Source organism: Oncorhynchus mykiss, chromosome 2 (genome assembly GCF_013265735.2).
Source record: "Oncorhynchus mykiss isolate Arlee chromosome 2, USDA_OmykA_1.1, whole genome shotgun sequence".
NCBI lineage: Eukaryota > Metazoa > Chordata > Actinopteri > Salmoniformes > Salmonidae > Oncorhynchus > Oncorhynchus mykiss.
The window spans coordinates 28,702,935-28,719,865 of record NC_048566.1 but is presented as its reverse complement, the minus strand read 5'-3'; the positions used below and the strand labels follow the sequence as shown (position 1 = coordinate 28,719,865).

Genomic DNA, 16,931 nt, shown 5'->3' with positions numbered 1-16,931 from the left:
TAGTCCAAATTGGTGAAATTAAATGAAAAAAATTACTTGTTTCAAAAATAAAAAATAAATGAAAAATAAAAAACTGAAAAGTGGTAATTGCATATGTATTCACCCCCTTTGCTATGAAGCCTCTAAATAAGTTCTGGTGCAACCAATTACCTTCCAAAGACACATAATTAGTTTAATAAAGTCCACCTGTGTGCAATCTAAGTGTCACATGATCTGTCACATGATCTCAGTATGACCTGTTCTGAAAGGCCCCAGAGTCTGCAACACCACTAAGCAAGGGACACCACTAAGCAAGGGACACCACTAAGCAAGGGACACCACTAAGCAAGGGACACCACTAAGCAAGGGACACCGCTAAGCAAGGGACACCGCTAAGCAAGGGACACCGCTAAGCAAGGGACACCGCTAAGCAAGCGGCACCACCAAGCAAGCGGCACCATGAAGACCAGGGACAGGGACAAAGTTGTGGAGAAATACAGATTAGGGTTGGGTTATAAAAAAATATCAGAAACTTTGAACATCCCACGGAGCACCATTAAATGCATTATTAAAAATGTAAAGAATATGGCACCACAACAAACCTGTCAAAAGAGGGCCGCCCACCAAAACTCAAGGACCTGGCAAGGAGGGCATTAATCAGAGAGGCAACAAAGAGACCTTTTTGGCCATCAAGGAAAATGTCTGGCGCAATCCCAACACCTCTCATCACTCCGAGAACCCCATCCCCGCAGTGAAGCATGGTGATGGCAGCATCATGCTGTATAGGTGTTTTTCATCGGCAGGGACTGGGAAACTGGTCAGAATTGAATGAATGATGGATGGTGCTAAATATAGGGAAATTCTTGAGGGAAACCTGTTTCAGTCTTCCAGAGATTTGAGACTGGGATGGAGGTTCACCTTCCAGCAGGACAATGACCCTAAGTATACTGCTAAAGCAACACTCGAGTGGTTTAAGAGGAAACATTTAAATGTTGTTGAATGGCCTAGTCAAAGCCCAGACCTCAATCCAATTAAGAAACTGTGGTATGAATTAAAGATTGCTGCACACCAGCGGAACCCATCCAACTTGAAGGAGCTGGAGAAGTTTTGCCTTAAAGAATGGGCAAAAATCCCATTGGCTAGATGTGCCAAGCTTATAGAGACATACCAAGAGACTTGCAGCTCAAGGTGGATCTGACGTTGGGGGTGCGAATAGTTATTTACGCTATTTCTTGACAAGAAATAAGACAAAAAAACTGAACTTGACTGTGTATAACTATTCACCCCCCCCTACACACACACATTTTTTTTGTAAGAGTGTACACCCAAACCTCAGTCTAAAAATAGCAGTGTGAAACAAACCAACATTCATTATAATAAGTTCACAGTACCTCCTTCTAAGGGAGGTGAAGGAAACTGCAGCAGCAGTACTATAGGCTATTGTACAACAGGATAATACACACATCTTCAAGAGACTCAGAGAAGAAACACCAAAGAGCTAATTGATCATTAATCATGCCTGGTGAGTACTTTTGTCAACATCTAGAAACCTATTGAAGATATAAAATCTATACGTATTTCTAAGGGGTAACACAACAATTATTTATGCTTGTGACATTTTAGCATAAAAAATGAAAAAAAATTACATAAGTACTTGAAGTGATGAATAGAGTTTAAAAAAGATAGCCGTTAGATTACCGTACTCAATTTGTGCCCTAATTTAAATACACTTCTGTTAATATACAGTATGGTATGAATTATAGACTACTTACAGGGCACTCCAACCCTGTTCCTGGAGAGCTTTAGGTTTTCAATCCAACCCTAGTTGTAACTAACCTGATTCAGTTTATCCACCAGCTAAATATTAGAATCAGGTGTGCTAGATTAGGATTGGAGCGAAAACCTACAGGACAGTAGCTCTCCAGGAACAGGGTTGGAGAGCCCTGGCTATGACTTTCTAGATTTCTTTGACTGTGCAGTGAACACCTATAAGCACCTGAAGGTGTCAGAGCAGCCCCATAATCTGTATAATCAGCCTGTATAACAAACTAAATATGCTTCTCTGCTAAAATCTGGGTAAAAGATTTCAATGAATGTGTCTTATTCAGTACATTTAGTAGTCTACCAACCTGGCCAGCAGGCATGCCAGCTAAGATAGTTAGACAAACTAGCTACTCTAACCTGATTGAAAGCCTGAAATGGCTTCTTGGTAGCTAGTTATGAGATTGGGAACCTATCTGGACTAGCTAAAGCCAACTTCATGAAATTGCTAGGTGCTAGTAGTATTACAGAGAAACAAACAAACAAAATTAACAAAAAAATTGCTTGCATTTTTTTATAAAACAGGACAAATCTGAGAAAGAGGGTATGTGCCCCTGAGCTGTATTGGCATGACGCTTGTGTTTCTGTGTTTACTTGTTTGTTTGTTTGTTTTAATGAATATTCAGTACAATGATAATATTTCAAAGGAACAACTTAAAGGGGAAATGTGTGATTGTTTTTACGTTTAAATTAATGATATATAACCATTGATTTGTAGAGAGTATATCTTATCATTCATATAAACTGTTGTACACCAACAGAAATCTAAAATATAAGATTGTTTCACTCCATTATTTGTAAACAAACACTGTATAGCTTAAAAACATGTTAAAAACTATAATGTTGATCTCATGGATGGTCAGTCCTTGCATCCATAGCTACAGTATGTGTATGGAGTGAGTGAGCCAACAAGGTTAAAAATCTGTCGCAGTGCCCTTGAGCAAGACACTTAACCCCAATTGCTCCAGGGGCCCTGGACAATGTTGAACCTGGCCGTGACCCCACTCCTGCATGTGTCTCAGGGGGAGTTAGGATATGCAAGAAACACATTTCCATTAAAAACTTGAACAAGTAAAAAATTATTATTAGAATTAGTGGTTCCATTTCTCCAGCCCCATCCCTCAGCTGTTTATCCAAACAGTGGCAGGGTGGCTCCTTTTTTATTGTTTGAACTGCAGATTGCCACATTGACTATTCAGGTTGATTTTGAATGAAAGCACTCCACCTTGACTAATAACAATACAATTTCTGTCTTTCTACAGACAAGGATATGGAGCCAACAACAGAATATAACTATTCCTCCTACTACGATGATACAGAAGGTTTATATAGTTCAGAGCCCTGCAACAATGCCAATGTGAAGGAGTTTGGACGGGTGTTTCTGCCTACACTCTACAGCCTGGTCTTCATTGTGGGCTTCATCGGTAACGGCCTGGTGGTCTGTGTCCTGGTGGTGTTTAAGAGGATCAGAAGCATGACAGACCTCTGTCTCTTCAACCTGGCTCTGTCTGACCTTTTCTTCATCATCTCCCTGCCTTTCTGGTCCCACTACGCCACCGCAGCCAAGTGGCTCCTGGGGGACTTTATGTGCCGACTGGTAACCGGACTATACATGCTTGGGTTTTATGGCAGCATCTTCTTCATGGTGATCTTGACAGTGGATCGCTATGTGGTCATAGTCCACGCTCACACCCTGGCCAGGCCCAGATCAGTCAGAGTAGGGGTCACTCTGTCTCTGTTCATGTGGGCTCTCAGTCTCTGTGCCTCTCTGCCTACAATCATCTTCACCAAAGTAAATAATGAGTCTGGGCTTACAACATGTAAACCAGAGTATCCAGACGGTAGCATGTGGCGCCAGGTTTCTTATTTAGAGATGAATGTCTTGGGTCTACTTCTCCCTCTCTCCGTCATGGTGATCTGCTATTCCAGAATCGTTCCGATGTTAGTCAATATCAAAACCACCAAAAAGCACAAAGCCATCAAACTGATAATCATCATAGTAGTGGTCTTTTTCTGCTTTTGGACCCCATACAATGTGGTCATTCTCCTGCGTTATCTGGAGACCCAGAGCTATTTTGGGGACTGTACGACTCACACGAACATAGATCTGGCAATGCAGTGGACAGAGGTGATAGCGTTCACACACTGTTGTTTGAATCCGATCATCTATGCCTTTGCAGGGCAGAAATTCATGAGTCTTGTCCTGAAGTTACTAAGAAAATGGATGCCAATGTGCTTCGCCAGGCCTTATGTTAGTGGGTTGTCTGAAAGAAATATCTCAGTCTATTCCAGGTCTTCTGAAATATCATCTACAAGACTGCTGTAGTTTGACTTGTATGCAGGCACACTTCGAATATAAAACTCTGAGAAGGGAAAAGACAGTAAAAGATGTAAGGAAAAGGGGGATTTCTTTGAAAGTGTGGCACTCAGTCACCCTAACTGTGAATCTATGCTTACATTAGATACTGTAGATATCAGTTGCTCTTTTGTATCTTTACATGCTCCAATTCCTTTGTTGATAGATACCTTTAAAGAGTGTTAGTTGTGTCCTCATGTGGTATTGTGTGAAGTGCGAAAAAAAGTAAAGAAATTGACAGTATGTACAGTGCATTCGGAAAGTATTCAGACCCCTTCCCTTTTCCCAAATGTTGTTACGTTACAGTCTTATTCTAAAATGTATTAAATTAAGTGTTTTTAACATCAACACCTCATCAATCTACACACAATATCCAATAATGACGAAGTGAAAACAGGTCTTTAGACATTTTTGCTAATTTATTAAAAATAAAAACAGAAATACCTTATTTACATTAGTATTCTGACCCTTTGCTATGAAACTTGAAATTGAGCTCAGGTGCATTCTGTTTCCATTGATCATCCTTGAGATGTTTCTACAACCTGATTGGAGTCCACCTGTGGTAAATTCAATTGATACGACATGATTTGTAAAGGCACAAACCTGTCTATGTAAGATCCCACAGTTGACAGTGCATGTCAGAGCAAAAACCAAGCCATGAGGTCGGACAGGATTGTGTCGAGGCAGAGATCTGGAACATTTCTGCATCATTGAAGAACTTTGGAAACACCAAGACTCTTCCTAGAGATGGCCGTCTGGCCAAACTGCGCAATTGAGGGAGAAGGGCCTTGGTCAGAGAAGTGCCCAAGAACCGGATGGTCACCCTGACAGAGCTCCAGAGTTCCTCTGTGGAGATGGAAGAATCTTCCAGAAGGACAACCATCTCTGCAGCACTAAACCAATCAGGCCTTTATAGTAGAGTGGCCAAACGGAAGCCACTCCTCAGTAAAATGCACATGACAGTTTTCCACTTGGAGTTTTCCAAAAGCCACCTAAAGGACTCTCGGTCCATGAGAAACAAGATTCTCTGGTCTGATGAAACCAAGATTGAACTCTTTGGCCTGAATGCCAAGCGTCACGTCTGGAGGAAACCTGGCACCATCCCTATGGTGAAGCATGGTGGTGCCGGTATCATGCTGTGGGGATGTTTTTCAGCGGCAGGGACTGGGAGACTAGTCAGGATCGAGGGAAAGATCGACAGAGTACAGAGAGATCCTTGATGAAAACCGTCTCCAGAGCGCTCAGGACCTCATACTGAGGTGAAGGTTCACCTTCCAACAGGACAACAACCCTAAGCACACAGCCAAGAAAATGCTGGAGTGGCTTTGGGACAAGTCTCTGAATGTCCCTGAGTGACCCAGCCAGCGCCCGGACTTGAACCCGATCTAACATCTCTGGAGAGACCTGAAAATAGTTGTGTGCAATGCTCCTATCCAACCTGACAGAGTTTGAGAGGATCTGCAGAGAAGAATGGGAGAAACTCCCCAAATAAAGGTGTGCCAAGCTTGTAGCGTCATACAGAAGAAGACTCAAGGCTGTAATTGATGCCAATGGTGCTTCAACAAAGTACTGAGTAAAGGGTCTGAATACTTATGTAAATGTGATATTTCAGTTTTTAGTTTTTTTCAATTTGCTATAAAAAACAGTTTTTACTTTTATTGTGTGTAGATTGATGAGGGGGAAAACTATTGAATCACTTTTAGAATAAGGCTGTAATGTAAAAAAAAAATGTGGAAAAATTCAAGGGGTCTGAATACTTTCCGAATACACTGCACATATAGTTATATTTTCTGAAAAATTTAAAGATTGATTCACCCTTTTTCCTTCATTTTTGAGTTTGTATGTTATAGCTTTTTTCTTCTAAGAATGTGACAGAAACCTGACTGGGGCATTTGCTTTTTAACAAGCTAACAGTGTCACAACACTGCTGTCTGTTTAAAAAAAACACAAATAAAAAAAGCTGAGACTGCTGTTTTGTAAATAGACAACACAATAGGACTTGGCATGAAACATATATACTGTATACATGACTGTCTGGGATTTGTGATTACCTTCATTTTTACATTGTCTTCAATAACATGTTTTCTTTTTGATTTCAAACCACACTCTTGATAGTTTGCTCATGGTATAAGATATTCTGTATGTAATGGGCATTTAGACAATCTTGTTCAGTGACATTTCCCACCTGTACCTTTACTCGATGTTGACTTATTCAGCTTGGTCTACATGCACAGAGATACATCAATTCACACCAAAACAACTTAAACAACACAGGGACATAGCCTTGACATAGCTTACCTGAAATAAGGAAGTGAGACTCAGAAAGCACAAGTGTCAAGGAAAGTAAATGGCCAGCCACTTCTCGTTAAACCACAGAAAATGCGTTGTTGAACGAATCTTTCTAGGAAACACGTATTGTCAAACCTCATCTAATATGGAAGCAAACTATTGTAAGATAAAGCACAAGAGGCTGGAAAAAGCCCAAAGCAGTGCCCCTAAATCATGTAAAAGATGAAGTGCCTTGCTCAAGGGCACAACGGCAGCAGGCTGCACATGATGTTCTGATGCCAGCAACTCTGTGGCTGCCGGCACACTCACACCAAATTTCCCCATCAGCCCTGAAATTCAAACCGGCAACACTTCGGTTACCAGCCTACTCCTTCTTCTACTGCAGACATAACCCACACAAGGACTACTTCCATGAATAAAAGTTACGGAATTGGCTTTCTAAGATGTTTAAGATGTACTCTATTCATTTGTGTCTTTCCATCTGAAAAGCAGTTCAAAGCAGCATCTACATGCGTGACAGATATCTGTATGTTTGGTGATGTTTCCCTCACCCACACTCATTCCCAGACATGTAGTTAGAGGGCCATTACAGGAAACCCACATTAACACCTCAGCCTGCTCAATGCAGAAATGCAAAGAAAATCGTTATCTAGAGCACACCTTACTAGAAAAAAAGTTGCAGTCATTGGTACAAAAGAATAGAGTAGAGAAAAACAGTAGTTTCCCAGCCAGACTGTTTCAACCAGCATACACATTATCACCAGAGGGAAGGTTACAGCATTCAACCTGTACATCAGAAAAGAAGATATTGGGGTAAATAAAATATATTTTCACTTCATGACAGCCTACAAATATATACGCAGGCATAGACAGTCTGTGAAGGGGTGTTAGCCTCACAGGAACTACAAAATGGGGTCGGTCAACAGGGGGTGTCAGTATTTAACAGGTGATGGTGGGTGATGTGTGAGATCATATGGCTTGTGGTTTGATTCTGGTTTAAAGAGGATGTAGAAATAGTCTTTAGATCCAATACTTTTTTGTGTGTCTGTCAATACATACATTGTGAGGGGAAAAGTATAGTTTTGAAAATGTTCTTTTTTAATTTTGAAACATTTTGTTTTAAACAAGACATTGTATTAGTACATTAATATGGCCCTACGGGGTAATAGCTTTTAAAATAAATAATGAGCCTTTCAAAGCTTTTTAGCTGTTTCAGTATTGAGTATTCAGTAAAAATGTCAGTATTGAGCTTACATAACCTTGACAACAACAGTAATAAAAGCCTTGTTGTTAGACATAAGTTTTCTGAAGATGTATTATAAGGGGCTGTTTCTTTGTTATCTCCATCAAGTATGTAAATTAGGTTAATTCCCACAGGTTGTTTTGAATGACCCATTTCTCTTCATATCAGTCATCATGGTGTTTTAAAGTTTATCATTACACTCTGTGATTCATTTGAAAGCATTATAATTCATATGAAAGAATCATTACCCAAGTTAAAACACAGTTACCATGGAAACTGATAGATTACATGTGGCTAAAGTATTTAGTGATACAATTATGATGCCATAATGAAGTACATAGGAGGATGAGTGACAAATAATAGCTTTAACATTTGAAGTTACATAGGGTTTTATCATCTCTGGCTGTGTGCAGGTAACCATTCAGAACACAATTAGGAAGTAGAATACTAGAATGGACATTAACCTTCTAATAATGGGATAAAAGCCAGCCATTTTGGTCAGGGGGGGGATAAGATATTGTGTAAAATAATGAATTTGAAGAATGTTTCTGCACTGTATGTTTGTTAGCTAGCTAGCCAGACAGTTTTAGAGGAATGATTCAATACATTTTTCAAATTCTATTCAAACAATGCAGTCAATCCACATCCATACACTGGGGACTTAGACACATTGTAAATGCAACAAGTGCGTATATTGTATCACATAATGGCACTCCTAGCTTTCCAAGAAAACAAAAACTGTTTCAAGTTTTATTGTTCACAAGGACAGTGCACAAGTACTGTGAAATGCCTTTCTTGCAAACTCTTTCCCAACAATGCAGTAATCGATACTAGTAGTACCATAAAATAAAGTAAAGTAGAACAAACATACACGAGAAATAGAAATAAGAAGAACACGAGAAAGTAAGTAAGCTATATACAGGGTCAGAGCCAATACCATATACAGTATACAATGTGCAGGGATACTGGAGTGGTAGGGGTAGATATGTATAGAGTGCCTTGCAAAAGTATTCATCTCCCTTGGCATTTTTCCTATTTTGTTGCATTACAACCTGTCATTTAAATAGATTTTTATTTGGATTTCATGTAATGGACATACACAAAATAGTCAAATTGGTGAAGTGAAATTAAGAAAAAAACATGTTCTAAAAAATTATAACAAAAAAAACTGAGTGTTGCGTGCATATGTATTCACCCCCTTTGCTATGATGACCCTAAATAAGATCTGGTGAAACCAATTACCTTCAGAGGTCACATAATTCATTAAATAAAGTCCACCTGTGTGCAATCTAAGTGTCTCATGATCTGTCACACAATCTCAGTATATATATACACCTGTTCTGAAAGGTACTCTGGGCAGATGAAACTAAAATTGAACTTTTTGGCCATCAAGGAAAACGTTGTCTGGCACAAACCCAACACCCAGAGAACCCAATGAAAAACATGCTGATGTTTTTCATCAGCAGGGACTGGGAAACTGGTCAGAATTGAAGGAATGATGGATGGCGCTAAATACAGGGAAATTCCTGAGGGAAACATGTTTCAGTCTTCCAGAGACTGGGACGGAGGTTCACCTTCCAGCAGGATAATGACCCTAAGTATACTGCTAAAGCAATACTCGATTGGTTTAAGTGGAAACATTTAAATGTATTGGAATGGCCTAGTCTAAGCCCAGACCTCAACCCAATTGAGAATCTGTGGTATGAATTAAAGATTGCTGCACACCAGCAGAACCCATCTAACTTGAAGGAGTTGGAGACGTTTTGCCTTAAAGAATGGGCAGAAATTCCAGTGGCTAGATGTGCCAAGCTTATAGAGACATATCCCAAGAGACTTGCAGCTGTAATTGCTGCAAAAGGTGGCTGTTAAGGTTTTCTTCCGTTGAAGGAGAGGCAGACCAATATGCAGCATGGTTATTTTGATACATCATTAATGAAGATGAAACACAAACAAGAACCATGAAAACCTAAACAGTCTTATCTGGTGCAAACTAACACAGAGACAGGAACAATCACCCACAAAACACTCAAAGAATATGGCTGCCTAAATATGGTTCCCAATCAGAGACAACGATAAACACCTGCCTCTGATTGAGAACCACTCCAGGCAACCATAGACTTTTCTAGACAACCCCACTAACCACAATCCCATAACCTACAACAAACCCCTAGATAAAACACACCACAATAAATAACCCATGTCACACCCTGGCCTGACCAAAATAATAAAGAAAACACAAAATACTTAGACCAGGGCGTGACAGTGGCTCTACAAAGTATTGACTTTGTCTTATTTCACGATAAAACATATTTTGCAACTTCAACGTGGTAGGCATGTTGTGTAAATCAAATAATACAACCCCCCCCCCCAAATATATTTTAATTCCAGGTCGTAAGACAACAAAATAGGAAAAATGCGAAGGGGGGGTGAACACTTTCACAAGCCACTGGAGGTTAAAGGTGACTAGGCGTCAGGATATATGATAAACAGAGTAGCAGCAGTGTATATGGTGATTTTATGTGAGTGTGTATGCGTGTGTGTAGTCAGTATGAATGTGTGTGCGTGTTATGTGTGTGTGTGAGCAAATGGTTTGTGTGCTTGTGTTGGAGGGTCAGTGTGAGTGTGTGTGTGAGTGAGTGTGTAGAGTCAGTGTAAAATTTAAATACTATAAAAGGGTCATTGCAAATAGTCTGTGTAGCCATTTTGTTAGCTATTTAGCAGTCTTATGGCTTGGGGGATAGAAGCTGTTCCGGAGCCTGTTGGTGTCAGATTTGTTGCTCCGGTACCACTTGGTGTGCCGAAAGGAGAGAGAAGAGTCTATGCCTTGGGTGACTGGAGTCTAACAATTTTCCTTTCACATTGCCTCATATTGAGGTCCTGGATGGCAGGGAGCTCGGCCACAGTGATGTACTGGGCTGTCCGCACCACCGTCTACATTTATAGACTGTTGACATACATACTGAACAAAACTATAAATGCAACATGCAACAACGACTTTACTGAGTTACAGTTCATATAAGGAAATCAGTCAGTTGAAATAAATTTGTTAGACCCTAATCTATGGAATTCACATGACTGGGCAGGGCCAGAGCCATGGGTGGGCCTTGGAGGGCATAGACCCACCCACTTGGGAGCCAGGACCACCCACTGGGGAGCCAGGCTCAGCCAATCAGAATGGGTTTTTCCCCACAAAAGGGCTTTATTAGACATAAATACTCCTCAGTTTCATCATCTGTCTGGGTGGCTGGTCTCAGTGTATTTTAGAGGCTATTTATGCAGAAACTTTACATAAAACCCGTATAAACTGTATTTATTTATGTTCATATTTTAGGTTGACAATAATTATATTACACAATTTCTAATATCATATGCCTTTAACATGTGTTTCTGATATCACATTTCCGCATATGCAAAATCAGGATTATGCCTCTACTGCCATTCATTCCAATAATGGATTTCTCCTTGACCAATATGGCTTTCATTTAAACCCATTCTGGAACTTTGAGGGTTTATGACATAGCCCTAGTAGTAATTTAATAGGATCTCTATGACAAAGATGCACACAATACAGCATTGATTGTTAACTAACAATTCACACCATCCTTTTTTCCTCAGTAAGATGAACACAACCCAGGCCACCAGCACAGACAATTACTATGGCCATGGCAACTATGAAAGCCCTTGTAGCACTGGCACCAGTCTAACCCAAGGGTCCAACTACCAGCCCATTCTCTTCTACCTGGTGTTCACCCTGGGTCTGACAGGCAACAGTCTGGTGCTCTGGGTCCTCCTCAAGTACATGAAACTGAAGACAATGACAGACATCTGTCTGCTGAACCTAGCACTATCTGACCTGCTCCTCGCCCTCTCCCTGCCTCTCTGGGCCCACCACGCCCAGGGTCATGAGTTTAAAGGGGACAGTCCGTGTAAGATCATGGCTGGTGCCTACCAGGTGGGCTTCTACAGCAGCATCCTGTTTGTGACCCTGATGAGTGTGGATCGCTACCTGGCCATCGTTCACGCCGTGGCCGCCATGAGGGCCAGGACGCTGCGCTACGGAGCGCTGGCGAGCATCATCGTCTGGGTAGCGTCCATCAGCGCTGCTCTCCCTGAGGCCATCTTCGTAGCGGTGGTGAGGGAGAATGACGAGAACAGTGGTACAAGTTGCCAGCTGATTTACCCCGAGAACACAGAGAAGACATGGAAGTTGTTACGGAACTTTGGTGAAAACGGAGTGGGGCTCGTCCTATGTCTGCCCATAGTGGTCTTTTGTTACATCTGTATTCTCACTGTACTACAGAGGTTAAGGAACTCCAAAAAAGACAGGGCCATGAAACTGATATTCGCCATCGTGGGTGTGTTTGTGGTCTCCTGGGTCCCTTACAACGTTGTGGTTTTCCTCCAGACCCTTCAGATGTTTGACATTGGGAATAGCTGTGAGGCTTCAACACAGCTTGATACAGCTATGGAGGTGACAGAAACCATAGCGCTGGCTCACTGCTGTGTCAACCCAGTCATTTATGCTTTTGTAGGAGAGAAATTCAGAAAGTGTTTGGGCACTGTGCTCTCTAGATATCCACTGTGTAAAAAGCTTGGCAAACATGCAATGGTGAGCAGCAGAGGATCAGAAAACGAGACTTCTAACACACCTGTGTGATTGTACTGCTGAAAGACAATACTTCCACTGCTGAAAACCTGTTTGATGCATTTTCATTGACAAAAACACTTCAGTTGGAAAGCAGCAAGTAGAGCAGAAGACCAATTTATGTGTCGTATGGAATAATGAAGTATTCTTCTGAACACAGACTTGCATATAAATGAAGTATAACTGTATAATATTTAACTTTAAATGTATTTTGATGAGCTCTGACTATTTGTTTAAGGGTGATGGGCTGTTTTTTTTTTATTACACATGTATGTATTACACACAAGCCTGCACACATTTTTTCTATAACATAATATCAATATGTTTTGCATAGAGATTATCTCAATTTCTATTCTTATTGTATGCACACGTTTTTGTTATAACATTAAAACACAACCAGGGGCAGGGTTGTGGCCAGATGACTGCTGCTGGATGGCCGGTGGCTATCTGGCTACTCATTGGCTACATTTGCTGGCCAAATATTATTTTGGTAGAATTTTGACCCTCCTTTGATTGAGGACCTGTTTTGGTATTAACTTGAACTCATCAAATCAGGAATTTGACCTTTTGAATTATTTTGAACTTTGTTGGCTGAGTAGGTATTTGTGTTCCTTTCGGGAGGGTTTTCTCAATAAATAAGCCTGTGCATTTTGTTGTACTGAAACATATTTGTTCTGAATGGTGTTGTCCTTTTATGCTGCTGCTGTACCCCCCTATAATCCAATCTGCACCACAATATATTTTATTCAGTTGAGATGCTAAATTCAAAGATGAGACAGACAACAATCCTGCTATATCTGTCAATAGGTTCAAATCTTCTTTACAGTAGGTTTACTTAGAATTGTTTGGATCCAGAAAACACACATATCAATCTAGTCATCATAAAATGTATTGTAATTGTTCAAAGACAGGAAGTATATCAGCAGTCACCATATTTTGACAATTGAATGCTAGCAATGATGCTAGAACTAATGCATCTCTCAGTCATGACACAAAATGTGTTCCGTCTTCAGCTAACCACTTCTCAGTAAAGTTAGTTGCCTGAGCACCACTATGAGTTTGCATCATCTACAGGATATCCTGCTTGGTGGTGAACATGTCTGCAGCACAGATCAAGCTTTTAGGAGTAGTGGTACTCCTCTGTTCAAAAAAGATAATACATTAATGATCTTGAAAAAGGACCCACAGTGTTCAATAAACTAAACCTGCAGCATGGATTCCTCCAGCTTCCTGTTCCAAGCATTCAAGATGCACAGGGGATGTGCAGGTACAAATGCATGCCATTTGGACTTAAATCTGAACTCAGCTATGCAGTATAGTTTGGCCACATCTATCCGCCCACACCACCACCCACCCCCCACCCCAGCGAAAAGATATCTGTTGGAGAAAAAAAACCTGCAGATATAGGTTCCCTTGCTCTTGACCTTGTTAAGAGTCACTACAGCCCCCAGAACTACTGTCACACCAGAGTGTCACACCCAGAGAGACAACTCAACCCAGTTTGACAGTGAGTATATTATGCTTACTGAATGTGAGGGTTGGCTTTAGGATGCTTTGCAAAAGTTACTCTTCTGTGCATAGTGTTGTACAGTATCTTGAATCGTCAACATAGTGTCTCTGCAGGCTTCAGCCTCTTGTCATTTTAATTTATTAATTTTTTGTACGTAATTTTATTAGCAAATTTCATCAAATGAATTGCAGTCCTGTAATTAGTAATGAATAAATCAAAACTATTTTAGTGGTCATTTTTTATATTTTATTTCAGGGATGAATATCACTGGATATCCTGTTCACACCACGGCAGGGTGGGACTTTATATTTTTTATTTGACAAATAGCTCTATTTGAATATCAATAGTATCATCAATTAATACATTTATCATAATAACTTATAATAATTACATCATTGCTGTAAATAATGTAATGTCATATTTTATGCTGTACAAATTGATACATGCGCCTGTAATTGAGAAGCTCAAATCATTGGTAATGAATTTCAGGGGGAACACCACAACCATTCCCTTCAGCTCTGTGAGTGTTGAGAATGGGAATTCATCCAGTTACTCATATGAGAACTCATCCAGTTATGCATATGAGAACTCATCCAGTTATGCATATGAGAACTCATCCAGTTATGCATATGAGAACTCATCCAGTTATGCATATGGGTAAGTTAATAAGGTCTAAAATGTCTGACTTTTAGAAACACATATTTTGAGGAAAGAGTGCAATTGGTGGTACAGGATTTCTGCCCCAATCTTCCAATCATGTTTTTAAAAAATGAAATGTTGCTCATAGAAATAAAGTACTAATTGCATTTACTCCATTGTACTGTAAATATTGTTGTTAATGGAACACATTTTGATAATAAGCACAACTTTCAGATTGTGGCTTTAAGAATGTTCATTCTTATCATTGCTGCTTGGTTCATTCTACTCGTCTGATCTTTTACAGCACACATTTTGCAGACACATTTGAAGTAACCACATACGACTATGGTGACTATGACGATGGCGTTTGCAAGTACAAGCCATACGGAGCCAACTTCCTGCCAGTGCTGTACTCTCTCTTCTTCATCCTGGGGTTTCTGGGGAACGTTCTGGTCCTGTGGGTCATCCTGCAGGGGGTGAAACTACGCAACATGACCGACGTGTGTCTCCTGAACCTGGCCTTGGCAGACCTGCTCCTGGTCTGCACCTTGCCTTTCCTGGCACACCACGCTACAGATCAGTGGGTGTTTGGTGACGTCATGTGCAAAGTGGTCCTCGGCGCCTACCACATTGGCTTCTACAGTGGCATCTTCTTCATCACCCTGATGAGTGTGGACAGGTACCTGGCCATAGTCCATGCTGTGTACGCCATGAGAGCTAGAACACGGAAGTACGGGGCCATCGCTGCCGTCGTGACCTGGCTGGCTGGATTCCTGGCCTCGTTTCCTGAGGCACTGTTTCTTAAAGTGGAGAAACACAACGAGAAAGAAAATTGTCGCCCTGTCTATGATGACAGGGCTTTGGTAATTTTTGGCCTTTTCAAAATGAACACACTTGGTCTGCTAATCCCCCTCGTCATCATGGGGTTCTGCTACACACAGATAGTGAGAAGGCTGCTCAGTCGCCCATCCTCCAAAAAGCAGGCCATCAGACTCATTCTCATTGTGGTTGTGGTGTTTTTCTGCTGCTGGACTCCGTACAACATGACGTCATTTTTCAAGGCCTTGGAGTTAAGTGAGGTCTACTCAAGCTGTGAGAGTAGCAAAGCCATCAGACTCACTCTACAGATCACAGAGGCCATGGCCTACTCCCATAGCTGCCTGAATCCCATCCTCTATGTGTTTCTGGGGCAGAAGTTTAGAAGGCATCTCATAAGACTGATTAACAAGGTTCCCTGCAGAATGTGTCAGTTCATGAAGAACTACCTGCCCCTGGACTTCAGAGCCTCGAGGACAGGATCTGTCTACTCACAGACCACCAGCGTGGATGAGAGGTCTACTGCCGTGTGAACAGCAACTTAACTGCAAAGACAAATACATCTAACATCACATATACTGTTCATTCCAAAACATATGTAAATACCAAATCCAGTTTCAAATGCAATCATCCGAAAATAATAGGCTCTGATCCAGGTGCATGGCAAAGTCAGGAAATTGTCACTCATCTCAGAGTTTCACACCAGAGGGTTGATTTTTACAGAAATCAACCCAATCAATATAAATTCCACAAACCATTTCATTTCCCTTTGTATAGTATTTTCTCTAGTACAGTACATCTATTTGAATATGTTTAGCACATTTTGCAAAGTCATAATTTTCTTATAAAATGTATTGTAAATCTGCTAGCACACGTTTACAATGTCAATACAGTGATACTTTTTGATTTTATGTAAATAAATGTATTACAGTAACTTCATCCCCTGTTGCATGTAGCAATTATTCAAATGAAAGAACTGCCAAGATAATGTAATCAAGATATACTCAATTACCAAGATGTTCCCATGTGTCAGTGCTAGAGAATATGTGAATGAGGGTGCCACCACAGACCAATATCTCTTACTCCTGTTAGCAATCTCACCACAGAGTGAGAGACACCGCTTGTGCCTTACAATGTGTACACAAAATCTAATCCTAATGTGATTCACTGCAGTATTATAACATGTTTTATAAAACATGTTTATATATCATTATAATGGGGATGCAGATGACATTTAGACTTTAACACATTCGCCTGATTTACTTGCTATGATATTTAATACTAAAAACAGCGCTCTGCACAGAAGCACACACCAACCTTAAACCAACCTTTTTTTTCTTGAAGTGAGTCAGTAAATACGTACAGAAGTGCAATACAGGGCTGACTCTAGCATTTTGGGGGCCCTAAGCAAGATTTAGTTGGAGGGCCCCAAACCTCGCAACAAAATATTTTAGTGGCCCCCAAAATGTGGAGACAATTGTTTTTGTTTTAAAGTTAAGTTCATGCAATTCTACACATTCGGCCATGGTGTGTGAAGAAAATGTAAGTTTTCTGTTATTTTGACATTGGGCAGCACATTTCTTGAAATTCTACTCACTTTGCCATGGGGAAGAGAGAAACAAGTGCATTTTAA

At 40.6% G+C, this 16,931-nt stretch overlaps 3 protein-coding genes across 3 annotated transcripts; all 3 read left to right on the top strand.

Annotated features, from left to right (window-relative positions):
- The first annotated feature begins 1,354 nt into the window (after positions 1-1,354).
- On the top strand, positions 1,355-4,474 carry LOC110485888 (C-C chemokine receptor type 5). The gene is made up of 2 exons (XM_021557096.2): positions 1,355-1,501; positions 3,063-4,474. The coding sequence occupies exons 1-2, from the start codon at positions 1,495-1,497 to the stop codon at positions 4,124-4,126; spliced, it is 1,071 nt and encodes a 356-aa protein (XP_021412771.2). The 5' UTR covers positions 1,355-1,494; the 3' UTR covers positions 4,127-4,474.
- Positions 4,475-5,826: 1,352 nt separating this feature from the next.
- On the top strand, positions 5,827-13,003 carry LOC110485879 (C-C chemokine receptor type 4). Its single transcript, XM_021557083.2, has 2 exons — positions 5,827-7,258; positions 11,304-13,003. The coding sequence occupies exons 1-2, from the start codon at positions 6,984-6,986 to the stop codon at positions 12,343-12,345; spliced, it is 1,317 nt and encodes a 438-aa protein (XP_021412758.2). The 5' UTR covers positions 5,827-6,983; the 3' UTR covers positions 12,346-13,003.
- A 705-nt stretch (positions 13,004-13,708) lies between these two features.
- On the top strand, positions 13,709-16,183 carry LOC110485869 (C-C chemokine receptor type 1). The gene is made up of 4 exons (XM_021557072.2): positions 13,709-13,840; positions 14,099-14,138; positions 14,333-14,500; positions 14,787-16,183. The coding sequence occupies exons 2-4, from the start codon at positions 14,101-14,103 to the stop codon at positions 15,829-15,831; spliced, it is 1,251 nt and encodes a 416-aa protein (XP_021412747.2). The 5' UTR covers positions 13,709-13,840; positions 14,099-14,100; the 3' UTR covers positions 15,832-16,183.
- Positions 16,184-16,931: the final 748 nt, after the last annotated feature.